Below are 26,139 nucleotides of genomic sequence, written 5' to 3'. Positions count from 1 at the left end.
CTCTCTCTCTCTGTGACTATCATAAATAAATAAAAATTTAAAAAAATCTTTGTTTTCTAATTATTAAAACAGGGGTGCCTGGGTGGTACAGTTGATTAATTGTGGGACTCTTGGTTTCAGCTCAGGTTGTGATCTCAGAATGGTTGAGACTGAGCACTATGTTGGCTCCACTCAGCACAGTCTGATTGAAATTCCCTCTCCCTCTTTCTCTGCTCTTCTCACTAGTGCTCTATCTTTAAAACAAATAAGTCTTTAAAAAATAAATATTAGGGATCTCTGGGTGGCGCAGCGGTTTGGCGCCTGCCTTTGGCCCAGGGCGCGATCCTGGAGACCCGGGATCGAATCCCACGTCGGGCTCCCGGTGCAAGGAGCCTGCTTCTCCCTCTGCCTGTGTCTCTGCCTCTCTCTCTCTGTGTGACTATCATAAATAATAAATAAAAATTAAAAAATAAATAAATATTAGAACAAGTAAAAGATAAGCAAACAGAAAAATATTTTAGGTAGGGATTAATGGCCTTAATAAGGACCAAAAGATCACTGAAGAAAGAAGAAAAAGTGACAATCTATATAACAGGGAGTTGGCTATAAATGTATATAATTCATTATTCATTCTACCTCACCAGTATCAAACAGATGCAGATTAGAGATAGGGTTTTTCTCAGTATTACATTAGCAATGATTAGTGGACAGGAAATTTTCAGTGCCAGCAAAACAAGATATATGGAATCCTCACACACCACAAAGAGGTTTGTTTTTTTTTTTTAAATTTTTTTTTTATTATTATTATTTATTTATGATAGTCATACAGAGAGAGAGAGAGAGAGGCAGAGACACAGGCAGAGGAGAAGCAGGCTCCATGCACCGGGAGCCCGACGTGGGATTCGATCCCGGGTCTCCAGGATCGCGCCCTGGGCCAAAGGCAGGCGCCAAACCGCTGCGCCACCCAGGGATCCCCACAAAGAGGTTTGTGAAGTGCTAGAACCTTTATTAGTGGCCTTCAAAAGATTTAGATCCTTTTGTTGAATAATTTTACTTCTAGAAATGTATCCTAAGTAAGTGATCTAGTCTATGATGATCATACAATTACATTTATTTTTTTAAGGATTTTATTTTTAAGTAATCTCTATGCCCAATGTGGGGTTCAAACTCACAACCCCAAGATCAAGAATTGCATGCTCCACCAACTTAGCCAGCCAGGTGCCCCCATTCTTATTTATTTTTTAAAAGATTTTATTTATTTATTCATGAGAGACACAGAGACACAGGCAGAGGGAGAAGCAGGCTCCATGCAGGGAGCTGACGTGGGACTCAATCCCGGGTCCCCAGGATCACACCCTGGGCTGAAGCCCACTAAACCACTGAGCCATCCGGGCTGCCCGCCCCCATTCTTATTACGTTAGAAAATCCCAAGAAAACTATAGAAAAAAATTAGGAAAAATAAACATCTTGGAAGTGTGGCCATATTGTTAAAAGGTAAAAACATGATTTTATAAAAATTTATTTTATTTTTCCTTTTTAAAAATATTTTATTGGGGATCCCTGGGTGGCGCAGCGGTTTAGCGCCTGCCTTTGGCCCAGGGCGCGCTCCTGGAGACCTGGGATCGAATCCCACGTCGGGCTCCCGGTGCATGGAGCCTGCTTCTCCCTCTGCCTGTGTCTCTGCCTCTCTCTCACTGTGTGCCTATCATAAATAAATAAAAAAAAAATAAAGGTGTTTAAAAAAAAAAGAATCCTTTAAAAATATTTTATTTATTTATTCATGAGAGACAGAGAGGCAGAGACACAGGCAGAGGGAGAAGCAGGCTCCATGCCGGAAGCCCAATATGGGACTCGATCCCAGGACTCTGAGTTCACGCCCTGAGCCAAAGGCAGACACTCAACTGCTGAGCCACCCAGGCGTCCCTATTTTATTTTTAAAGATTTTATTTACTCATTCATGAGAGAGGCAAAGACAAACAGAGGGAGAAGCAGGCTTCATTCAGTCGGCTGTTTCAGGACTTGATCCCAGGACCCCAGGATCAATACCTTAGCCGAAGGCAGACACCTGAGTTAAAGGCAGACCCTTAACTACTGAGCCACCCAGGTGTCCCAAAAACGTGACTTCTTAAAACACCCTACCTAAAGGGATCAGGGTTTTTCCCCCTCATCTGACCATAAACCAGTGTTCTTTGCTCATTTAATAAGACCAGAACTCTCAAATGCTGTAACCTATTAAGACATTGCCAGATGTTAAAGTTATATCCCAATTAAAACAAAAAATTAGGGGGCCTGAATGGCTCAGTTGGAGAAGCATCTGCCTTCAGCTCAGGTCATGATCCCAGGGTCTTGGGATTGAGCCCCGTGTGGGGTTCCCTGTTCAGTGGGGAGTCTCTCTTTCCCTCTGTCTGCCACTGCTCCCCCTGCTTGTGCACTCTGTGTCAAATAAAATCAAACCTTAACAACAAAATATTTTAAGGAGAAGAAACGTCTGGGAGGTGTCTTTGTGATATTCTGGAGAGAGCATCTAAGAGCAAAAAGTGTTCTTTATTTTGAATCCCCCAGAGATAGACCTAAACTGTCTGGAAGATTTGGGAGTCCCACATCTTGGTGACTCCAGCCAAATTGCCATTTCCTCTAGCTCCGCTTTCACCTGAGGGCAGGCAGCATTACTCACACTGCCTGATCCTTCTGGGTCCCTATTCCTCCCTCCCTGTTTTCCTTGACCAACAGCTCCTGTTGCTCACTGTTAAACAGCTGGCAATGCTTTCCCCTCGCTCTCGGGGTTAACACTGTTGCCAAGGCCTAAATGGTCGGTCAAGATGGTTCCAAGGTCCGGCCCTTCCCCACCTCTGGGGTTCCTCTCTTGGATCATCGATCCTCTTTATTCCATGGATGTCTTTCTCTCGTTTTCTCGGACCTGCCAAATCTGGATTTGGCCTCCAATGCCATTGCGCTTGGGCAGGAGCACGCTTCGCCTGCATCTTCCAACGCCAGGGAGGCCTACCCTAAGGGCTCCACGTACCTGACTGTTCACGTGTTCGTGGCCTGTGTCCACCGGGCCTGAGCCGGTGAGGACAGCAGGTCAGTTTCCCGCAGTGCCGGCGGGAACCACGAGTCTCACGAGTCCCCTACCGTGTGCGCACACGGGGAGGCCCGGGGGTCCCGCTCAGCCTTTGAAGAGCCCACTTGGGGGAGAGCGGAGCCCGGCGCTCACCAGACACTAGGCCGTGCACGGCCGGCCTAACCCGGGGTGTCCCCCGGGTGCCGCGGCGAGGGTCGCGGGGTGCGGGCCTCAGGCAGGGGCACTGGGACGCCGCGCGGGTCCGGGCCCCAGGCCCGACGGTGGCAGGTAAGAGGAGCGGAGGCGCACACACCGCCGACGCGCTGCTGACGTCGCAGCCCCGCGGAGGGCCCAGCTGGTCGCGGGCTGGCTCTAGGGAGAGAGGGGGTACAGGCGGCCCGACCGGGGAGCGGCTGCCCCTGGGTCGGCTCCGAGCACGGATAACAGGCTAGGAGAGCGGTAGGGACACGGCCACCTCACCACCACCCAGAGCTCGGGACTGCCTTACAGACCGTACCCACTGGGAATTGATCCCCACCGTCCCCCTCCCCCACTCCGGCGGGTAAGGCGACAGAACGGTTTGAAGGAAGACGCATGCGCCTGAAACTAAAATCATAAACCGCGGAGGCTCCGAGTTCAATAATCGCGGGATGACGCAGGCGCAAAAAAGCAGAGCGGATTTATGGAGGTGGGGGGAAAGAAGTCTACGACGCAAGCGCATAACAGCTCGCTGGCGGCGGGGGGGCGGCTCAAGAAATTACGCATGCGTCGGAGCTCTCTGTGACGCAAGGGGGCGGTGCGGGCACCTAGCTGCGCGTGCGCAGAGCTCGTTCAAAGGGCCTTATTTAGGTTGCGCAGGCGCCCGCTGGCCATTTCTTCTCAGCCACGCCGAAGTCGTGTGTTCAGGTGAGTGTTTGCCGCGTGGTGTTTGCCGCCCAGTGATCCTCGAGGATGCCGTTTTTGGGAGGATTGCTTACCTCCAGACCTCTGTAGAGCCTGGGGGTGACCGGCGAGGTGCGGGCTGCCGCTTGGAGCCAGGAATAGTGGGCTGAGTAGCGGCGGGGCCGTGGAGGCCTGCAGGCCGCGTCGACTCTATTGTGTGAGATGTCGGAGGAGGCGGAGCGGAAGCGGCCGCCGCCATTTCCTTGCATCCACGCTGGCGCCAGGCCAGGGCCCCCTCGCCTCGGAGCGTCGGCACCGGGTGTCCAGAGCGGCTTTGGGGGCCGGGCCGCTGGCCGAAGGGGTGCTGGGTGTCGGAATGGGCAGGGTTCGGGCGTCCGCACGGGCTCGGCCCCTCTGGGGCGCCGCGGGCCGCCCGGCGGCTCGAGGTCAGAGGGCAGTTTAATTTTGCCTTTTCCTCGTTCTCTGACGCTCGTCGCTCGTCTTGCAGCCTGTGTCGGCCCCGAGACCCAGTAAGAGACGATGATGTTGGGCACCGAAGGCGGAGAGGGGTTCGTGGTGAAGGTCCGGGGCTTGCCCTGGTCTTGCTCGGCGGATGAAGTGCAGCGTTTTTTTTCTGGTGAGTTTGAAGCGGAGGCGGGAGTTGGTGGCCGGGGCCGGCGGTCGGGCCGGCGGTCGGGCTGGCGGTCGGGCGGGGAGGCGGGCGGCTGGGGCGGGGCGGGGCGGGGCGAGGCGGGCCTGGGGCGCCCCCTAGCGGGGCGCGGGCGGCAGCCGTTCCTGCTGGGCTGCTCGCGCCTGGCGGGCTGCTGTTACGCAATGGAAATTGCGAAAGCCCCGCCCGCTCTCCGAACCCGTGGGGGTGGGGGTGGGGTGGGCGAGTGCTGCCTCTGGCGGATTTTTTTTTTTTCTTCTTTACCTACTTTTAAGCCCTAGTCTTTTGGCTAGGGCCAAAACATGGCTGTTTTTTCGAAAGGATAAATGGAATTTTCCTCTTCATTTTGAGAAAATTGTCCAATAGTTGGGCAAACAATACTATAAACATTTTGCAAATCCTTAAAGTATAACAGTTTATTTCCAATTTCGGTATGCCCTTGAAGTGGGGGCATTCGACTTCAGAAAGTTAAAATGTCCCTTCTTAATTTCAGACAATTTTCCTAATCAAGATTTGATAATTGTGAAAAGATCTTGCTCATCTAGTTCTTGATCTGGCTCACTTTACAGTTGACATTGAAGCCCCAGGGAAGTTCACTTGTCTGTGGCTTTTTTCCAGTAAGCAGGTTTCCTGAATAATTTCTACAAAAATGTCCTTATTGTTAATGTGAGTTTAGACTGAGGAGGGTATATTTGGAAGAAATTCACAGGTTTTGGAAGGACACTTGTAGTATTGGCTGAATTTAGCGTTGGTAATGGAAAAGGACCTGTAAAACAAGAACCAAGTACACTGGAAGCCACCTTGCAGTGAGCAAGACTGGGTTTGGCTTCAGCTGTGCAACTGGAGCATTTTAGCTTGCTAACATTGATCCCCTTTTAGGTGAGTATTGGCCCTGCAGTTTGGATTCACAGGAGAAATTGTATGTTGCTGCTAGTAAGGTAAAACCATCACGTGCCCCAGACCACAACTTGAAACCAGACTCAGTGGCATAAAATTAGACTCCAGACTTTCTTTATGAGAAGTTACTAAAGATGTTCAGTGGAGAGGACTTGGAGATAATTTTAAGAAACTGCTTTGGCTATTGGATTTTCCTGATGTAATGGGAACATGTCTAGGGAATAAGAAAGTTTGGGAGAAGATAAATGCTTAAGTACTGGCAAGCAGCCCTGGGAATTGGTAATATGGGTCATTCTGTGCTTTGCAGAAACTTTACTTTGTAGCAGGGGCATGAACAGGCGTTCCATCTGTATCACCCAGAGGTGGTTTTTTTTGTTTTGTTTTGTTTTAAATTCTGTATTAACGGTTGTTTTCTTTCCAGACTGCAAAATTCAAAATGGGGCTCAAGGTATTCGTTTCATCTACACCAGAGAAGGCAGACCGAGTGGCGAGGCTTTTGTTGAACTTGAATCAGAAGATGAAGTCAAATTGGCCCTGAAAAAAGACAGAGAAACTATGGGACACAGATATGTTGAAGGTTTGATTTATGTTGCCCTAGTAACAGTAAATAAAACATTAAACACATAGAGCTCTATCTTACCCCTTCTGAATTTTAGGTATTTGACCGCATGGAAATGGTCATCTAAGGGAGTTTATGGCAGCTCTTCCTAGATTATCTAAAGACCCAGGAAGTCTGAACTTTGTTCTCTAACTTTCCAAAATTGACTAATTCTAAGCACCTCTTTCAGTATTCAAGTCAAACAACGTTGAAATGGATTGGGTGTTGAAGCATACTGGTCCAAATAGTCCTGACACGGCCAATGATGGCTTTGTACGGCTTAGAGGACTCCCCTTTGGATGTAGCAAGGAAGAAATTGTTCAGTTCTTCTCAGGTATGTAGTTCTGTTTGATGCTGAGCAGTGAGTTCTGGCTAGTTTCTGGCAACTTGTGATTTTATAGACCTTAAAGTCGAGTAGCTTAGATATTTAAACAAGTGTGAGTATATGCAGATGAATTAAATGTTTTCTTCTTCCTGGAGACCTTCAAATAATTTAAGCCCATCTTAAAGGTGGAAATTAAGTAAACTTCCGTTATGCTAACTTTGCCCATACTTAGTGTTGTAGTTAGAGTAGATCTTTAAGGATTGTCCTCAACAGCTTTACTTTTCTCACAATGCTGTTCAGCAAAGTACTTCAAGTTAAAGGTAAGATCACTTAACATTAGATTAGTATCAGTTAGGTTGTTGTAATTGATGGCAAGTGCCTATGTCTTAAGACACATTTGGGTCTTGGGCCCAGAAATGTCTCTAATGGTCTAATTAATTTTCTGTAAGAAGAAAAAAAACTTATGGAAGGAGCTGTTGGTTTTTTAGCCAGGGAATTAAATATAAACCAATCTAATGTAGGAGTAGTTTGAATGTAGTCTCAGTATCTGAAATATAGAAAGTGTTTTGAAATTGTTCTGGGCCTAAAGTATTTGAATGTTTTTATGCTGAAGAGCTGATAAAATTGCATGTTTAGCAGAATGTTAAATATATTTTCAGTAACTTTTAATATTCATGATGTGATAAAGTGGAATTAACAAGAAATCCTTTCATGGTTTAGTGTAGTATGTAATAAAATCTTAGAAATGTATCAAGTCCTAATGTTTTGCCAGAATTTTTGAAATCAAGTCTGTTTTGATTGTTTTTGTCTAAATTGGTGAGAATTGAATGCTATCTGTCAACGTTAAATATGAACATAATTTCATATCTTCTAGGAAAGTGCTTTAAGCCCTTTTTGTAAGCTTGGGAATGTATCCACGGAAAGGATTTTTCATAGACGGAAATTCCAGAAGTGAATCATACTACTGTTAGAGCATAAGAGTGCATGATTGTGCTGTGTTAGATCAGTTGTTTGTTGAAAAGTTTAGATTGTATGTTTGTCAATTATATGACTTAAGCAATGTTTCAATTTGTATATAAAATGTTTAAATGTATATTTTTTTTTAAAAAAGTTGAAGTTCCACTAACTTAAAACATTGAAATATAAAATGAGGTAAAAGGTGTGTTTGAAGTTTAGTAACTGTTGTATATATTGCTTGAAAATTATATTAAATTCTTGTGTAAATCTCAACATTAATTTGCATAGATTAGAGTGTTAATTGTTATTCTTAATGCATCCTGTGTTCAAGTGTTTTTGTTTTTGTTTTTAACATACTATGCCATGGGGTGTGTTAAGAATTGAGTTGTACTTTGTAATAATGGAACTTCATATTATTACAATGCATATGTAAACAGTACTGTTGAAAGCATACCGTTCACCTAAAGTTAAAATTCTGGTTTATTTAAAGCTATAAGAAGAATCATTTCTGGGCTTGTGATGTTAATATTGCCCCCCTACTGGGGTTATTTGTCCTTGGGTTGAAGGGTTGGAAATCGTGCCAAATGGGATAACATTGCCGGTGGACTTCCAGGGGAGGAGTACGGGGGAGGCCTTCGTGCAGTTTGCTTCACAGGAAATAGCTGAAAAGGCTCTAAAGAAACACAAGGAAAGAATAGGGCACAGGTGGGGATGGATGGTTGGTTGGATTTGTCACTTTTCTTATGGTAAACAATTAAATCCATATTCTCTCTGCTTAGAAGAAAAATATATTTTCTAGTCCCCACTAATTGATGTTTGCCACAATTTTCAAATTTTCTTTTAAAGTCCCATCATACATTGAGATGAAAGTTTAGGTTTTAAAATTGCCCTCAGTTAATTTGATCTCCCTGTCAAATATTGTAAGATTCCTAATTCTAATCAATAGAGTTGAGAGACTATGGCTTTAAAAAAATGTTAATACAAACCTGGCTTTAGCTGTAATAACACCCACCTAGTAAATTAATATTACCATAAGAAAATGTGATACTTTCTGATCTTGTTTTTAAAGTTGAAATGCAACAAACTTTTTCTTGCTGTATAAATATTCTGCATATGTATTAATAAGCATAGCTTTCAAGAAATTGTCACAAAAGGTTTTATTCTCTTTGCTTGTGACTATTTTTCATTGAAGCATGCGCTTACCTATGCTGATTCCTACTAAAAGCATAGGCCTGGGGTATTACTGGCGAAATGAAATGTGTAGTGTGGGCTAGACTGTTGGTGGAGGCTGGCTTTTTAGCCCACTTGCTATACATGCTGCCAATGGATTTAAGACCTGAAATGTTGAAAGTTGAGTGGAACTCTTTCCCTCCTAAGACATTTATAGTACTCCTCTTTACCTCTAAGGTTGGGCTCTGCCTCAGAGGAGTGTTTTACTCTATATATAAAGTTTACGTTTATAAAAATCTTACATTTGAGTGAATTTCTGGTCATTGCCTATGCAAATATAAGAAATCTGGCTTTAAATATTAGTCAGTTTCATGGCTATGACTACATTGTTTTCTTGTGTAACTAAATACCTGTATGAAGTGGACTAATGTTTTCTCTCCCCTCCCCATCCCCTTCCCTCGTGAACAATGCTTTAGGTATATCGAAATCTTTAAGAGCAGTCGAGCTGAAGTTAGAACTCACTATGATCCACCACGAAAACTTATGGCCATGCAGCGGCCAGGTCCCTATGACAGACCTGGAGCTGGCAGAGGGTATAACAGCATTGGCAGGGGAGCCGGCTTTGAACGGATGAGGCGTGGTGCTTATGGTGGAGGTAAGTGAGAATATGCAGGCATCATAGGGTCTGCTCCTCATGTAACTGTTTTCATTTGATTGATTGTACTTACTGTTTTTCAGGTTATGGAGGCTATGATGATTATAATGGCTATAATGATGGCTATGGATTTGGGTCCGATAGATTTGGAAGAGGTAAGGTAAGAATTGAACTTCTCAGCTGAAGAGTACTTACACTTTTGTCAATCTAGACCTCAATTACTGTTTTTCAGGAATGTCTGATCACAGATATGGGGATGGTGGCTCTACTTTCCAGAGCACAACAGGACATTGTGTACACATGCGGGGATTACCTTACAGAGCTACTGAGAATGACATTTATAATGTAAGTGTAAGATAAATTTATAAGTTTTCTGTTCCAGGATAGCAGTAAAACTTCAGTCTTAACTCTTAAGTGAAACATTAAGCTGTAAATTGTTATTTTTTCCTTGTAACAGTAGATATTTGACTTTGTTCTCTGAAATACCTTGTATTTAGTTTTTTTCACCGCTTAACCCTGTGAGAGTACATATTGAAATTGGTCCTGATGGCAGAGTAACTGGTGAAGCAGATGTCGAGTTTGCAACTCATGAAGATGCTGTGGCAGCTATGTCAAAAGACAAAGCAAATATGCGTAAGTGTGGTTTTAAGTATCTTGGGGTCTCTTTTAACGGTGACCAGACCAGTGTTTGTGGATAGAGAAGTAATAAGGATGTGTGAGAAATTTATTTTTCAATAATGCGTTAGTTCTTTGGTGTGTGTTTAAAAAGCATGTGGGTTTTTTTTTTTTAAGCATGTGGGTTTTAAAAATTAGTATGATTGAAAAGGAGTTTTTGATGGTAACACGAACTTGAAGTATATTCTTAACTGACAAACGTAAAACAATTTAGGTGAATGTTTAGATCAAAAGGCTGCTTTTTGAAACCAGTGTAGTTATTAATCCTCTGAGAAGCAGCTAGAATTATTTTTACCAAAAGTATTTGAAGTTCACAGATCTACTTGTTTAAGAACTTAAAGTGCTTATCTTTTTTCTTTCACCAACAAACACTTTCAAAATTTTTTTTTTCTCATTTCAGAACACAGATATGTAGAACTCTTCTTGAATTCTACAGCAGGAGCAAGCGGTGGTGCTTACGGTAGCCAAATGCTAGGAGGCATGGGTTTGTGTAAATATCACTTTAGTGTCTTTTTTTAAGCTAACCTTGTATGCCTTTTCTCTCATTTCAGAACACAGATATGTAGAACTCTTCTTGAATTCTACAGCAGGAGCAAGCGGTGGTGCTTATGGTAGCCAAATGATGGGAGGCATGGGCTTGTGTAAATATCGTTAGTTTTTTTAAAAACCAAAACATATCTATATAAGTCAATTATATAAGTTAATTTATATTTTAATGAGTTTAGCATAATGCAGTTAAGCGAAATGGTTTTCAATTTGGATTTTGTGTCTGGCTAATTTAAATCCTTGTGAGTTAAAATGTTTAGATAACTAGTTTTAAGTAGTTTTGGGGGAGGGGACTGCGGAAACTAGTTGAATTATCTTAAGTATGAAGTAGAAGTCTAAAATTAATGATTAGTTAAAAGCACAAGGTCAAAGTTTTGGGCATGGTTAGTTGGGTATAATTAGGTGTTCGGTGATCAACTGTATGACATAACCTTACTTACAAATTATGGGGGGAAAACCCCACTAAATCCAGTTAAGCAGTATTCTAAAATCTTCTCAATGCCTCTACCTACTGGAATCACGTGGATTTAGTCCTGCTGATGTGCATACACTGTTAGCCTTTTGGTTTATAAATGTTTGTCTAGTTTATATGATGGATAGAAAGGTAGTTTGGTCATAGGCAATAGGCAGAAGGAGGCAGAGGGTTATAGTGATATCAGATCAAGACTGGAAAATCATAGACTTAGAATTACAAGCCCGGTACCACCAGGTACCACATTACATATGGAACAGGGTTCTAATGTTCTCTTAACTTAACAGCAAACCAGTCCAGTTATGGTGGCCCAGCCAGTCAGCAGCTGAGTGGTGGTTATGGAGGCGGCTATGGCGGCCAGAGCAGCATGAGTGGATATGGTAAGCATGTTTTTTTATATACTTGAAATAAGTTTTAGGCAGGTTTCTTAGTTGGGGGAATATGCAGGCTCCTTTTGGTAAAACTGGGTTAATAAATATTTGCTTTTGATCCAAAAGTAACTTGTTCTTATTAGCTTAATTTTCAGAACCAATCATGGGGAGGGGGGAAGTGTTACAGAAATTGAAAATAGTCATTGCAACTTTGAATAATGTTGAGCCAGAAAACATCTGCCTCCGTTTATTAAAAAATTAAACTGTTGATTTTTTTTTTTTTTTTCTGTCTATGGTTAGCATTAAATCCATTTTAGTTGGAGGGAGAATTTTAAATAGTAGAATGGTGGTTGGGTTTAGGACCGTATTTACTAGTCAGGTTTATCCTAGGATTGCTTTATTTTTATTTTTTTTCAATTGGTCTAAAGAATGGTGATTTTGGTATTATAGTCTTACCCTACAAAATCCTTTTGCAGACCAAGTTTTACAGGAAAACTCCAGTGATTTTCAATCAAACATTGCATAGGTAAATATTTTCTCAAAAAATATAAATTCCCAATAGCAAATACTGATATGTTGTAATATTTCTATAGCAGTCAATGGCTCTGACTTAACTCCATGGAGGCTGCCATTTTGGGCACAGTGAGTTGCCTTTAGTCCCAACTTTTGTCATCTCACTTCCTGCCCACCATGAATAGGAAAAGCAAGAGACTGCCCCTGTCCTCCCTATTCATATATGCCATTCGATGGACACATTGTGAATGTTTATGGTAAAATTTTTTTTTTTTAAATGCCTTGCTTAGCTTTAAAAACAACATGAAGTAATTTTGCAATTTTTGAAAAACACTAGTTTTCCTTTAAACTTAATTTTCTATGTTGATCCTGAAGCATCCAATTAAATGGTAGCACAAGAGTCTGGCAAGTTGGTACTGCAGAGAGAAGGGGTTAATTGAGACTTGTTTGGAGTCGGGAGTCCCCTTTCCCAAACATGCTTCTCGCCACTTGGACAGCAGCCATTTGTACTCGTATACTTTTTAAACTTTTTCTTGGAATGCTATATTTTATTGGCCTGTTAATCTGATGATTCTGCTGACTTGTCACCTGGATCTCTCTGCAGGCAGCCAAGGAGCAGTGAGCAGCACCTACTACAGTAGTGGAAGCCGTGCATCTATGGGAGTGAACGGAATGGGAGGGATGTCTAGCATGTCCAGTATGAGTGGTGGATGGGGAATGTAACTGATCCTGATCACTGACTCTTGGTCAACGTTTTTTAAAGAAAAAAAGTTTAACAGTTTTGCAATACAAGCTTGTGATTGATGCTTATTACTCTAAGTGGGAATCAGGATTGTTTTAAAGACTTAAGGTTCAGTATTTTTGAACACAAACATTCATCTAGGATGTAACACCTGAGTAAACTAGAACTGTTAAACAATTTTCAGCTTTTCTCTAGTTCTATTGTAGGATGTACTTAATAAGCAGCAAGTGTATTTAGGTTAAAGCAGTTGAATTATGTTAAATGTTGCTCTTCTACCACGTTACATTGAACACTGTTGGGATGCATGTTGAAAGACATGCTTTTTTGTAAAACGCAATATAGGAGCTGTGTCTACGATTAAAAGTGAACACATTTGGCATGTTTGTTAATTCTAGTTTCATTTAATAACCTCTAAGGCACGTAAGTTTAAGCTTTTTTTTTTTTTAAGTTAATGGGCAACTTTGAGACGCAACACCATACGTTAGGATTTTGGTCTTGGTGTTTGTATGAAATTCTGAGGCCTTGATTTAAACTTTTCCTTGTATCGTGATTTCCTTTTTAGGTGTATTGCGCTAAGTGAAACTTGTCAAATAAATCTTCTTTTAAAAACTGCACTTTGTCTTGTCTGTGCTTCAGTGTCATGTGGACTGTTTCTTGGTGCTCTCTTCCTGCCTGGGGCGTAGGTGACAGTGGCCCGTGTCTCTGGCTGTGGCAGGAGGCTCGGCAATCGAGGCCATTGTGTAGAGGTCGGCCGACTCCTCAACTGAAGGTAAATGTCCCTTTCGGGCCCTTGTGGAAGGGCTGTGTGATTGGCCTGGCTGCACAGGATCTAACCCAAACTGTCTATAAATGGCTGCGTGCTTGCACAAAACAAAGGGAGCAGTGGGAAGTATGCTCACTGCATGTTGTGCATGTTCTTGGAGTCCTTTAGCAGTGTGGCTAAGGAGGCAGGGCCATAGGCAAGGGGGTCCTGAGGAGGAGCTGCCCTTCCTACCCTGGTGGCCTTTTGCTTGCATGGGGTCGGGGTCCTTCAGAAGAACTAGCTTATTAAGTGATTTTCAGATGAAGTTCTTCGATATTAATATTTGATTCCCAAAGACCACAAACTGAGGAGAATTGATTCCTTATGTGACGTTTCTGAGGTAGAATACCAAGTCCTAGAAAGGACTAGTCGTTTTAATGCAGTAATTGAAATCCGTTTGTTTTGGCAGAACTACCGGTAACTCTTGAATAGATGGCATTAAACACTTTTTAAAGGTATGGCCCCAAAGAATTCAGTAGATCCTAGTAAAGACTCAAAGCTTGAGCCATATTGATTTTAAGCCATTTTCACTTCACTGGCTGTGAACAGTAAAGATGTTCTTTGATCTGGGATGATTAGGATCCTAGCTGTTTTAAAGTGTCTACAGATGGCAGCATTTCAGAATGTTGCACAGAACTGTGTGAAGGGTTCCATGGATCCTGCCAGCCTGTTGCAGGCCCTCAGAGGACTGGGTGCCCCCCACCCCCCCCACCCCGTTCGGCTCGTGGTGAAGAAAGGTCTGCAGTCAGGCTGGGGTACAAAAGTCTTGTACTTGGAACGTGTCCTGTAGGCTGTCTTTTGGGTTAGAGCAACTTTAAAGGGGAGGTGTAGTTCTGGGGTTGCTATTCAGCTGTGTTCCAGGCCTAGTACTGCCCCTGGGATCTTGCATGGAGTTGTGTGGGGAGCCGGCTCATGGAGGGCTCCTTCCCCAGGCCCATCAGCTAACTTGGTTTATGGGAGGGTTATCTGTGTTGCAAAGGCCTGTTGGAGGAAGAGAAGGAACTAGAAGTGGGAGGAAGGGTAAAGTTCATGCAGAAAGAACCATTTAGCTTTTGAAAAGTGAGTCTTGGGACCATTCTGCTTTTTTGGAACCTTGTGTTCCATCGGCCTGCAGTACTTGTTGGCCAGGACCAGAACCCCTCCAGATGCTGTGGGGAGTTGACCCCTGGGTAATGAGTGAGTGATTCAGCTGGAGGAACACTGGCCTTGGCCATCTGTGGTCCCTTGTTGCCCAGGGTCAGGAAGGTTGCCAGACCACAGTTTGCATGCAGGTCCCAGAGTTCAAGTGCATATCTGATGCATGAGTAGGAAAGTTCTGTTGCACGCTGCTGAATATTTGTAACTGGCTCTGTGATCTTTGAATAGTGCCTGTCTAGTACTTGTAGATGGGGGAGGGAGCAGGAAAAGAAACCTGGGTAGGACACAGGCAAGAGCACTGAACACCCTGCCTGGTGGTCTAGAACTCAGGTATTCTGCTTCCCTTTCTGTGTGTGCAGATGAGCGCTAAGGCACAGAGGTGAAGTGACCTGCCCAAGGCTCCCCAGCAAGTTGGAGTCCAAATTGGGTACCCTGAAAACCAGGTACTGATAGCTCTTTCGTGCTAGACCAGCTGGGGGCAGTGCAGCGGTATGTATAAAGGTTCTGGAAAAAGCTGCTCAGAGGAAGTGATGAAAGGGAAGAGGGCCCCTAGCAGCTGCTCTGGCTGCCATGTACTTCTTGATTGGATGGGAAAACCTACAGCTCGCAAGGAACAGGACTTTGTACCTGGGCCCCGCAGAACCCAGGGACCTAACTCTGCTGAGCTGCCCAGGTTCCTATTCTAACAGATGGGTTTCAGGGGAGCGGTGGCAGATTTGGAATCAGCTAGGCTGTGGGGACCCTCCTGCAGGGTGAGAGCCCAAGACGAACCAGGCCAGCCTAGAGGACAAAAGGGAGGTGGACTGGGCAGTCCCCTGAGGGCAGGTGGATGGACTAAGTCTTGACAGTGTTACAGCACTTAGTTTTGGTTCCTTTTGAACATTTGAGGTCTTGGTCCCGTTGGGGATGGGGGTGAGCATGCGTGGAGTCCGTTTTCACAGCTTATAAACAGTACCTGGCTTTGGAAGTTAAAAAATGACTGCCCTGGCAGGTGCTTTCCACAGGTGTCTATCTGGAATCCACTAGATCAATCCCCATCGTTTGTGTCAGCTCCCTGTTGTTGTGTAAAGGAACAGCATCTGAGCTCTGGTAACAGGAATAAGGTTATCTCCCCTGTGCCCATTGGTGGAAACCGGGCAGGGCACAGCCTGTGCCTGAACGCAGCAGATGCACCAGCCCTCACCTCCCTAGGGTCTTTAGTCCTAGGCCTGACAACAGGGGTGGCACTGAGGCCAACCCCTTTGAAGCCTGACACAAGAGCCTACAATTTTCTGCACCAGAATGAAAAATAAAGGATTTTATTGTAGGCCCAGAGACATATAAGGGTGTGACATGGCAAATCTCTCTGAAGCAGGGAAGGCACAGTGCAGGGTTGGGGGTAGGAGGAGAGGAACTGGATTGCTCACTACACTAATCTATAGCTGCTGAAAAACTGGTTAATTTTTTGAAAAGTGAAAAATGACAGTAGCAAAATCATGAAATTATCATCTGAGCCAAAGCTGGCGATGTAGCCAAGCGAGAAGGTAGAGTGTCTGTCCCCATGGGTTAATTCCAGACAGCATGGAAAAGTGTGTACCTCCCAGGCTGGAACATGGTTCTGGAGCGCCCGCAGACCCAATGGGGATCGGAGTCCTGCCTCTGATTCCCTCAGGAAACACTCCCCCCCCCCCCCCCCAACCCCTGAGACCGAGGTTTGGCACTGTTCCAGGGTTGCTCTGGCACCTAGACGCCCTGAGACAGGCCCTGCGGAGGCCCTATGCCTAGGAGCCAGTGGAGGAGCAGCGCTGCAGGAGCAGGGTGTGGCAGCTGTCGCACACGCGCACGGGCTTGGGGTAGGAGGGCAGGGCCAGCTCGTTGCTGGAGCACATGTTGCAGAAGATGTGGCCACAGTGGCGGCAGTGGTGCTAGAGAGCAGAGAAGAGGCAGTCACAGTAGGCCTTTGGAAGTCTGGCCCTCCCCCAGAAGCAGGTGTCGAAGTGGAAGGGGTCCTGGTCAACCCTGGTTTCTAGGTTTGTGTTCCTCTAAGGTCCGTGAGGTGCTGGTAGAGGGCGTGCCTTTGTGTGTCTGCATGACTGAGGCTCTCCTGCTCTAGCACGTCTTACTGGGGTGGCTGGTGGGCCCTGTCCCCTGTACTCCCTGCAGTCAGCTGGAAGAGACTCCAGGTTTCTTTAGTCAACCTTGCCTGGTGGTGGGCAGCTGCCTAAGCCCTGGGCACAGGTCAAGACAAGCATCCACAGAGCCTGCCTCCCTCAGGCTAGACACTGGACCTTGACCTCAGGGTGGGGCCACGTGTGGGGTAGCCTCAGGACCTGCGGTGAGGCACGGGTGAGGATTTGGGGAGGGATGAAAATGCACCCCCATGCGGTACTGTTTGCTGGCAGGGGAGGGGTCTGTGGCCTGCCCCCGTCCTGCCCAACTAGTTCAAAGGCTGTGTGAGGACTTCTGTCCTCGAGGACCTGGAGGCCCGCACCTGCCCACATCGCCAGCAAGCTCTTCATGCTGCTCAGATGCCCGTCCTGAGGCCTGCTAACAAACCCACAGGTTCTCTTCAGGTGGTTTTTGCCTAATTTGGCCAGATACTGGTCCTGTTGCTCACAGTGAATTTTCAGTGACACACTCACCTAGTGTTCTCAGTTACTGAAAGATTGGGTGGGGACAAGCAGGAAGGCTGTGTGCGTGGGCCAGGACCCCAGCGGGCACGGTCACGGTGCAGTAGCCCTGACCCACAGGCACCCACAGAACGGGCAGAAGGGGCCCTCCAGGAGCTGGTGGGAGACCTGCCCCATGTACCTTTCTCCGGGAGATGGAGAACTCCTTCTCACACTGCTTACAGTGCGTTGCCTCGTCATCCTTCAGCCACGTGTGGCCCTGAGGGGGAGAGACCACAGAGAAGCTCACTTTACGGCAGTGGCCGGGCCACTCTTCTAACAGTGCTTTGGAGGGAGGGTGGCCTCTTCATGCACGACGCAGCCTCCCAGGCCGTGGGCGCTTGGGCTTCTAGGTCCCTGCAGGTCACCTCTGGGCCTCAAGCCAGAGTCCCTGGCTTCCTGTCACCCTGAGCCTCTCCCACCCCTTCTTGGGCTGAGGTAGCAGAGTTGGGGTCTGAGGAGGCCTGCTCCACGGCGGCTGCTGGCTGAATGGGGTGGAAGGAGGGGCCGGCCCATCACAGACCACATGGACCTGCCACTGCCCACACGCTAAACCTCAACCCTCAGAGCAGAGCAGGGAGGCGGAATCTGAGGCTTTAAAGCGCCTTTCTGGAGATCTAAAGGGAAATGAGAATGTGCCATTAATTCAGCCCCAGGAACTAAATGCTCAAATGATAAGCTTTTCTGGCTCCTCAGCATCCTTTAGCCATCACTTTCCCAGTGACAGAGTGACCTGAGGAGCTGCAGCGCTGGTCCCAACAGCTCCTTCCTGTGGTGCTGTCACTGACACATGTGGGCAGCAGGGACAGCAAAGATAAGCAGCTCATAGTAACCACATCAAGGAGCTTTCCATCTACGAGGGAGGGTAAAGCTGGTGATGCTAAGGACATGTCCGGGGCTGCCACCTCAGACCTGTGATTTGCCTGGGTCTCTGATCCAGCAGGGGCCTGAGGGCAGACATGCCTGTCCCAGGCAGGCCACCCCTTCCTCTCTCCCTTCTCTACCTGGCCAGATTGGCACCCATACTGGGTCATCTGCTTCCTCCCCTGGAGATAGTCCAGAAACGTGGCCCAGCTCAGGGCCTGGGCCTGGGCTTGAGTGGTCCTCAGAAGCAGCACAGAGCACTGCAGCAGGGCAGGGTGGCTCTGGGCCCCTGCACTTACAGGGAGAGGTCTCCTGCTCCCTATTTAAAAATCCCAGGTCTTGGGATCCCTGGGTGGCGCAGCGGTTTGGCGCCGGCCTTTGGCCCAGGGCGCGATCCTGGAGACCCCGGATCGAATCCCACATCGGGCTCCCGGTGCATGGAGCCTGCCTTCTCCCTCTGCCTGTGTCTCTGCCTCTCTCTCTCTCTCTCTCTCTCTCTCTCTCTCTCTCTCTCTCTCTCTCTCTCTCTGTGACTATCATAAATAAATAAAAATTAAAAAAAAAAAAAATCCCAGGTCTCTTTCTGCCACTTTCTGTGTCCTTGATTTGGGCACCCATGCCTTAGGCTCACTGCCGACCCACGGTGGCTAGCTGAGGGGCTGGAATCAGGACCCAGGTTCTGGGCTGGGCTGGGCCCTGCCACCCATCAGCATCACGTGTCAGATCACGTGGTTCTGGGCAGCACTGTCTGACCTGTCAACAGGTGACAGCCACCCCTGCCGCCTCTAGGACACTTCCTCACCTGACTTGAGAACCTGAGCATACACAGAGCATGAGCTGGGCTAAGCCGGAAGCAGTGATTCTGATGGTAATAACGTTAACAATCCAGTACCTTCAGCGCCTTGTTTACTTCCTTGATGTCTTCCATCTTGAGCTTTGACCTTAAAAAAAAAAAAAAAATAATTTATAGGTGTGAGAAGCTCTCAGATGCAGCAAGTCCACAGTGACTGTCTGGCTTGGGGAGGGTGACGGGTCTTAGGAGAGCAGTTCCAGAACACACTTTTCACCTTTTATCATCCCAGAGTCACATCATGCTGGCTCATGCCTGCCATAATCTGAGGCTGAGCCTGTGACCAAACGTGGCCCAAAACACAGACTGTCAGCCTGTAAGTTTTAAAAAGACTTTGAAAGGGGATTCCTGGGTGGCTCAGCAGTTTAGCACCTGCCTTCAGCCCAGGGAGTGATCCTGGAGTTTGGGGATCGAGTCCCACATCAGGCTCCCTGCATGGAATCTGCTTCTCCCTCTCTGTCTCTCATGAATAAATAAATAGAATCTTTAAAAAAATAAAGACTTTGAAATACTAGGGACCATTTAAAAATTGAGAATAAGGGATCCCTGGGTAGTGCAGCGGTTTGGTGCCTGCCTTTGGCCCAGGGCGCGATCCTGGAGACCCGGGACCGAATCCCACGTCGGGTTCCGGGTGCATGGAGCCTGCTTCTCCCTCTGCCTATGTCTCTGCCTCTCTCTGTGTGTGACTATCATAAATAAATAAAAATTAAAAATTGAGAATAATTTCCTAGAAGTCAGGTTTCTGGCTTCTCTGGGCAACCTTCCTGCATGGGACATGTACTTGAGTGGGGGTGTGGGGCCCCTGTGGGGCTTCTGTGGGGCGGGACTCCCAAGTCTGCAGGGCTGGCCTAGCCCCTCCTACTGCTTGCTCCACCTATAATCGTCCTGCACAGAGGTCAGGGCTGCTTGCTGTTGCCCTAGCTCCTGAGCTGTCTACACAGAAGACAGGCCTGAACATGGTCTAAACTGGTAGAACAGAACCAGTGTGTATTTCTAACTGTGGGGTGGGGCGGGGGTCTGAGCCCCCTCTTGTGAAAGCTGAGATTGGCCAACACTGTCAGTGGGGTTAACCTGATCTAAGTGTCAGAGTGGCAGGGTTCTGAGCCACGAGACTCGAGGGCTGGGAAACAGCGCTAGGGCCTTCGTCCCACCCGGAGTGGCTCAGACCAGAGGCTGCTCAGATGGCAACCTGAGTGTGTAAGCACATCCCTGGGAATCCCAATTGGGGAAGGACCCGGATGCTGCCGAAATACAGAACCTGGGCTGTGCATCCAGCTGGAGGAGGGGGGATATGAGGAGAGCCCTGTCCTTCTATCACGTGGTGTGGGCTTGCAAGATGCTGGGGCGGGGGGAAGCAGCTCCTTGGGGACCCCTGCCCATGTCCTATGCTGCTGACATGGCGACCCCTATGCAGCCTGATGAAGGATGTCTGGGACATGCGCCACTGCTGTGTTCCCTGCTGCTTCTGGGTCACTGTGCTTGGGGCAGGCGCTAGAACAGGATGCTTGTGGCGCTGTGGGAGCCCAAGCCACCTGTGAGGGAGCAGCAGATGGACAGCCAAGGCAGGAGTGAGACATGGGTTCCGGATGGCTTTTTTGGCTCAAGTATGTGAGTTGGATTTCTGTCCCTCTGCAACCATGAATCCTGACTCATAAGAGGATAAGGCTCCCCCAACCATCAGACAAATAGGCAAATCCTACCATGCAGCACTGTGACCTATCAGATGGGCAGAGCAACCTGGCGGGACTGGGACACCAGGGCGGACAGGTGTCAAGTCAAAGGAGAGGCAGAGGTTCCAAGGTCTGTGCTCCTTGAGCAGCACCAAGGACATACTAACAGATGCTGGCAGGTGAGAACATCCAGAAAGGGAGGTAGGGATTTGTGCTTACCCTGTTGGGGGGCTGGAACCCTCAAACCATGGGGCCTCATCTGGTCTAACTGCAGCCCAGCCAGCATCCTGCTTGCTGCCCCTGCCCACCTGGCTCCCTTGGGACCTAGAGGCTGAGCTAGTGGACAGGAGGGCTCACCAGGGGGATTTCTGGATGCCTCAGTTGATTGGCGCTGAGCTCTGAGGCCTAACTTCTCCTGGGAGGTCGCCCTCCAACACTTGGCAGGCCCCCGGACCAGCCCTTCCTCTTGTGAACAGCAGAATTTGGTCTGGGGCCCAGTGGACAGGCTAGTGTGACTGTTGGGGTTGGGGGAGTGGTGGCCCTGACACAGGTGGGAGGGCTGGGAGGGCAGGGAGGGTGGGCTTCTTACTGGCTGAGGTGCAGGCCCATTTCCTGGAGAGCTTGCTCCTGCTCGTCACAAACCTTCTGCAAGTCTGCCTTCTCATCCTGGAGCTCCCGCAGCTCCTAAAATGGACCAATCGGAGGATTGTCACCCTGATGGCAGCAGCAGGGAGGTCAGGATGTTTTTCAAGAACAAAGAGCAGTTTTGTGGTGTTGATCTCACTCGAGCAGGGGTTATTTTGTGGATTACTTCTGCTGAGTGGCTCTCCTGTCCCAGTGCCGTGGGACAGGAGAGCAGAGGCCCTCACGGGGTGAACCAGGCCTTGCCGGCTGAGTGGCTATAAAAGACTGTTTAAACAGAGAATGGCCTCTACACCTGCACAGCCACGACTCCTGCAGAAGCACAGCAAAGGCTTATCTAAAGAAACTGATTTCTGGGAAGGGCAGGTCTGTTGGAAACTGTCTAAGACACTTCCTGGGAGTGAATGACCAAGGCTGATGGAGGCCACATGTGAAATCTCATTCATGGCCTAAGAATGGAAAGCCTTCTGGAGCCCCGAGACCACCTGTGCATGTGGGCAGTGAAGCTCACATGTGGACACCCGCTATGATCTGTGTCCTGTGCCCCTTGAGGACACAGGCTGGCGACGGCAACAAATACCCAGGAGAGTGATTTGGGGTTCAGGGCTGATGAGGGGGAGCCTGAGTGGTGGGCACCTCCCTCCCAAGTGCCCTGGGGCCTTCTCCCTGAGAACCTGATGACACAGGCACATGAGGGCCCTATGACCACGTTATATGTAGTTTGTTTCTTGTGTGTGTATGTAAGTGCAGGTGGGGGATGGGGAGGGTGTGCAATTCAAGTGTTAGACTAAAGAGAGCCTTAGAAGCCCCCAAGGAAGCTCTTCCCCTCCCCAGTGGGCTCCTCTGGGAGAGACTCTTAGACACTTTTCAACAAAGATCAAAGGGGGTTGGTTGGCTCATTGGGGCCGTGCAGCAGTGCCCATCACCACGTTCAACACAATGAAATCCCCAAGGGTCCTCTGCTAGGGCAGGTGTGCAGCGGATGGTGTACCAGTCCTGCTGGGAGCAGCTGTGGAGGCCACAGACACCCCCTAGCAACCCTGGCAGCAGCCGGCTCTCACTGGCACTGTGGGGGAGGCAGCTGGGGATTTTATCCTGAGGAGAACTCATAGCCTGCCTGGGTCCCCTGGGGGGCCTATTCTGCAGGCAAAGATGCCGTTCGGGTAACCTACTTCCCCATGCACTCTGAAGACTTTGCCTCAAGATCCAGGGCTCACCTTCTCCTGAGAACTGAGGGGACTCCAGAGAGAGACTAGACTCAGGTCTTGTCTAGTGGGGTGGAGGGTTCTGGTTAGCTTGGCTTCCCAGGCATGGCCCAGGGCCAGAACGAGATGGTTCTGGGGAGCCAGGATAGCCAACCCTGGGCAGTGGCCAAGCCCCTCTTGGGGGAAGCCGTGGACTGGCACTTGCTGTAAAGTGTTCACGTTTACTGTTTCCTCTCCTGCAAGCCCAGCCCCCATCCACACAGTAGCCAGTGACCATCCTAAAACCGAAAGGGATCCAACAGCTTCCTACTGCGCTCAGGATAAGATCCAAATCTCTTCCAGAGCCTTCGGGGGCCCACGATCAGTGTGCCCACCCAAGGCTGCAGCTCCAGTGCCTCCTTCCTCCACTCGCCACTACTCGGCCTCACTGCTCTCTGCTCCTTCTCCATGACAGACCTTCACGCTTCCTGTGGCCTGAGAGGTTCCTGGGTTGCATCTCTCCGTGGCTGTCCCTGGCGCGTCATCCGAGCCTCCTCCCTGGCACTCTTCCCGGACCCCCCTCCCAGTGCAGCCGTCTCCCTGTGTTATTGCACCCCTAGCAGGGCTCCAAGTGGTCAGGCTTCCTGGAGATGCCGGCAGCTCTTCTCCCCAGGATGGCTGCCTTACCTTTTTTAATCCTTCCACTTGCTGTAACTCGGCTCGGAGTAGGGAGGAAGTGTCTTTCTCCTGTTGTAATTCTCGCTGAAGAGCCTGTCTCTGCTCTTTTTCTGATTTCAACTCTTTCTCTAGACTCGAGCTGTTTTCCCAAAATGAACTTGAGTTAGTCTCAGGAAGAGGTGCATGGAAAATGTACAACCTCCAACCCATTTTCCACCTGGGAAATGGGAATTCATAGCAATCAGAACTGCGATACGGGTGTCTGAACCCGTCACCTGCAGGGATCCGTCTGCTCTTCTAGAAGGGACACCAGGACCCTGCAGGGAAGCAGGGCAGGCACACACTTGATCCCACGTGAGTGGAGAGAAAGGAAAAGTGCCCCAAACACTTTCTACTAAGGGGAGGGGGGACTGCAACACGTGTTCTGCTTTCTCTAACCCACAGCCAGCTTCCACTGGAGGACATAGGATGGGGGTGGGAGAGAGCTACTGCACACCTCCTGTCACCAGCTGCGGGGCCCAGGGATGTTCCTGAACCCCAACCCTCTCCCTGGAACTAGTGCCCTCACTTATGGAAGGGGACACTGGCACTTCTCATCACTGGGCTGGACACATTCTGATCCCAGCCTTGCAGGGCTAAACTCACAAGGGAGCCCCCAGGGAGCGCCCCCTCCCCTCCACCTACCACTGCTCATGTAGCTGTGAGAGCTGCTGCTGCAGTGCGCACGTCTGGCTGCCCAGCTCCTGCTGCACCTTGAGGCTCCGCTCCTCTGCCCCTTGCCGTGCCCTTTCTGAGAGCTGTAACCTGCACCCAAAGAACCAGGTGTGTGTGAGAAAGCTGCCCTCACGACTGACGACTGGCGGTGGTAGTGTACCTTTTCAGACTCCTGTGGCTTGGGTTTTAAATAAACAGTAAAACTGACTCATGGCTATTGCGGCAACCAGGAGGATCAGGAGACCAGGAGACATAACAGCTCTGTCACCCTGGAAGGCTCCCTAGTGCTCCCCTCTGTAGTCACCCCTAAACCCTGGCAACCACCGATCTGTTCTCTGATACCATGGCTTTGTCTTTCCAACAATGTCCTTCAAATGGAATTATTCCTCCTATAACCTTTTGAGACTGCGGCTTCTGCTCAGCATGGTATCTGAGATCACTCTCAGTCTGGGTATTAGTGGCTCCTTCCTTCCAATGGGCCAGTGTTATTTCACTGTATAGAGTGCTGGTTTGTTTATCCTTCACTAGATGAAAGACTTCGGATGCACTTCTAGGTTTGGCAACTATGAGCAGACCTGCTATATAAATGTTTGCATAGGAGTTTTTGTGTGAGCATTAGTCTTCACTTTCCTTGGGAAGGACTGCTGGGTCCTATGGTAAGGGTATGTTTAAGCTTTAAAAGACTGTTTCCAAAGTGGCTGTACCATCTTGCATCCATGCAGGTAATGTAGGGGAATTCCAGTAACTCTGGAGTCTTCTCAGAACTCACCGCTGTCATTAAAAAGCTCTGGCTGTTCTAGTAGGTGTGCACTGGTACCTCAATGTGATAATATGCACAGCCCTGATGGCTAGTGACAATGAATATCTTTTTATGTGCTTGCTTGCCATCCATATGTCTGTCCTTTTTGGTGAAGTGTGTGTCCAAGACTTTTGTCTATTTTTAAAGTGGGTTGTTTGTTGAATTTTGAGAGTTCTTTATATATTCTGGATACAGGTCATTTGTCAGTTATGTGATCAATTTGTGGACATTTTCTCCCAATCGTTAACAGTTTTATTCTCTTAACCATGTCTTTTTTTTCTTCTTTTCTTTTCTTAACCATGTCTTTCACAGAACAAAAGTTTTACATTTTGATCAAGTCCAGTTTATTAAGTTTTCCTCCCATGGACCCCAGGCTTTCATGTCTTGTATAAGATCTCTTTGACTAATCCAAGGCCACAAAAATTTTCTATGTTTTATTCTACAAGTTATAAATTTTAAGTTTTCCATTTTGACTTATGATCCCTGTGCAGATAATTTTTGTATGATGCATGAGACTGAGGTTCATTTTCTTAAAGTTTATGGATGTCTGATTGTTGCAATATCATTTATTAAAAATACTTACCTTTCTCCACTGAAATGCCTTTGCACCTTTATAAGAAAATCAGTTGTCACATTTGTGTGGGTCTGTTTTCAGACTATTGTGATCCACTACTGATTGATGTGTAAATATGACAGTGACAAAGAGCTCACTGTATAGGTCTGACCCCCTGAGAAGACAATGTGATAGTCACTCAAACATTGGTTAAAGGAATATACACTTAGGCAAGGCTGGCAATCAGCCCCCTTGCTCAGCAGGACTAGGTCCCAAAGGACCTAGTTGTCTGTCCTTCTGAGAGAGACTTCAGGTCCAGAGAATGTCCCATGTGTTCTAGGGAGTATTTGCCAGGGGCAGTGATTACCTTTCTTCCATCTGTTTCATGCTGGACATAACTTGGTTGTTTTTTTCTTCAAATGATGTGATGGCGTCATTCTTCTGCTGTAAACAGCTCTCTGCATTCTGCCAAGGCAAGGAAAAGGGGTCATACTCTGCCTCTCTCTTACCACTGTGCCTACTCGGAATTAAGAGCAGGTTTGATTTTATCCTCTGCTTTAACAACACTTTTGGGAGCATTTCATTAATTGCTGCTCTTCCCCACAATGTGGGTCACAGCTCCCAGCTTCATCAACACAAAGAAAGGCCCCGAATGAAGTAATGAGCCTTTCCTCTAAAGGTTCATGTTTCTTTTCATAAAGGAACTTCAGAGTGGGATCTGACCATGTTACTGAACTGTTCCCATGTGCCCAGCATACAGGTGAGCTCATCTGGCCTTGGAGGGATGGTTAGCCCCCTTCTCTGGGCAAAGGGAGGCTCAGAGAGCGCGCCTGGTGGAGACTAGCATGGATGAGTGGTACAACAGGTTCACGCCTGCGACTATGTGACTTCTGAATCCAGGCTTTGAACCAGGGCAGGTGCTGAGGGAGCAGGCGGACAGGGTGTGGCAAAAAAGCACATCTCTGTGTGTCTACAAGAAGACACTCCCCACCCCCTCTCCCCAGCAAGCTTCATTTGAGAGACAGTGTGCTCACAGGTGTGTGTGTGTGTGTGTGTGTGTGTGTGTGTGTGTGTGCGTGCGTGTG

The 26,139-nt window shown here is 47.7% G+C and overlaps 2 protein-coding genes across 11 annotated transcripts in view; one reads left to right on the top strand and one right to left on the bottom strand.

The window, feature by feature from the left end:
• The first annotated feature begins 3,809 nt into the window (after window positions 1-3,809).
• On the top strand, window positions 3,810-13,127 carry HNRNPH1 (heterogeneous nuclear ribonucleoprotein H1). 6 transcript variants are annotated; one of them, XM_041760978.1, is made up of 14 exons: window positions 3,810-3,946; window positions 4,431-4,559; window positions 5,911-6,066; window positions 6,278-6,421; window positions 7,936-8,074; window positions 9,016-9,194; window positions 9,278-9,349; window positions 9,406-9,539; window positions 9,692-9,827; window positions 10,270-10,329; window positions 10,421-10,510; window positions 11,175-11,267; window positions 11,735-11,784; window positions 12,376-13,127. In XM_041760978.1, exons 2-13 carry the CDS (start codon window positions 4,463-4,465, stop codon window positions 11,782-11,784), a joined length of 1,350 nt encoding a protein of 449 aa, XP_041616912.1. In that variant the 5' UTR covers window positions 3,810-3,946; window positions 4,431-4,462; the 3' UTR covers window positions 12,376-13,127. The 6 variants fall into 6 exon arrangements, with proteins under 6 accessions (XP_041616912.1, XP_041616910.1, XP_041616914.1 ...); XM_041760976.1 differs by lacking the exon at window positions 11,735-11,784; XM_041760980.1 differs by lacking the exon at window positions 10,421-10,510 and having other exon boundaries at window positions 10,270-10,359.
• Window positions 13,128-15,734: 2,607 nt separating this feature from the next.
• Window positions 15,735-26,139, bottom strand: part of RUFY1 (RUN and FYVE domain containing 1) — a 60,597-nt gene continuing 50,192 nt past the window's right edge. For 4 of the 5 annotated variants that reach the window (XM_041760971.1, XM_041760973.1, XM_041760974.1 and 1 more), the window contains exons 12-17: window positions 25,422-25,519; window positions 23,673-23,792; window positions 22,998-23,127; window positions 21,074-21,168; window positions 18,857-18,905; window positions 16,363-17,320 (exon numbers count right to left, since the gene is read on the bottom strand). In XM_041760971.1, coding sequence (XP_041616905.1) covers window positions 17,087-17,320; window positions 18,857-18,905; window positions 21,074-21,168; window positions 22,998-23,127; window positions 23,673-23,792; window positions 25,422-25,519 — 726 coding nt within the window. In that variant the 3' untranslated portion in view covers window positions 16,363-17,086. The other variant, XM_041760972.1, reaches the window with a different exon arrangement.

The sequence above is a fragment of the Vulpes lagopus genome, chromosome 7, assembly GCF_018345385.1.
Source record: "Vulpes lagopus strain Blue_001 chromosome 7, ASM1834538v1, whole genome shotgun sequence".
NCBI classification, from domain to species: Eukaryota; Metazoa; Chordata; class Mammalia; order Carnivora; family Canidae; genus Vulpes; species Vulpes lagopus.
This window is presented reverse-complemented; position numbering and strand designations above follow the sequence as displayed.

Excerpts from the sequence above, each read along its gene's own strand:
- HNRNPH1 (XM_041760976.1), top strand. The coding sequence starts at position 4,463 with ATGATGTTGGGCACCGAAGGCGGAGAGGGGTTCGTGGTGAAGGTCCGG. Across the intron at positions 4,560-5,910 it reads AGTGCAGCGTTTTTTTTCTG|ACTGCAAAATTCAAAATGGG; the intron begins GTGAGTTTGAAG and ends TTTTCTTTCCAG. Across the intron at positions 10,511-11,174 it reads GATGGGAGGCATGGGCTTGT|CAAACCAGTCCAGTTATGGT; the intron begins GTAAATATCGTT and ends TTAACTTAACAG.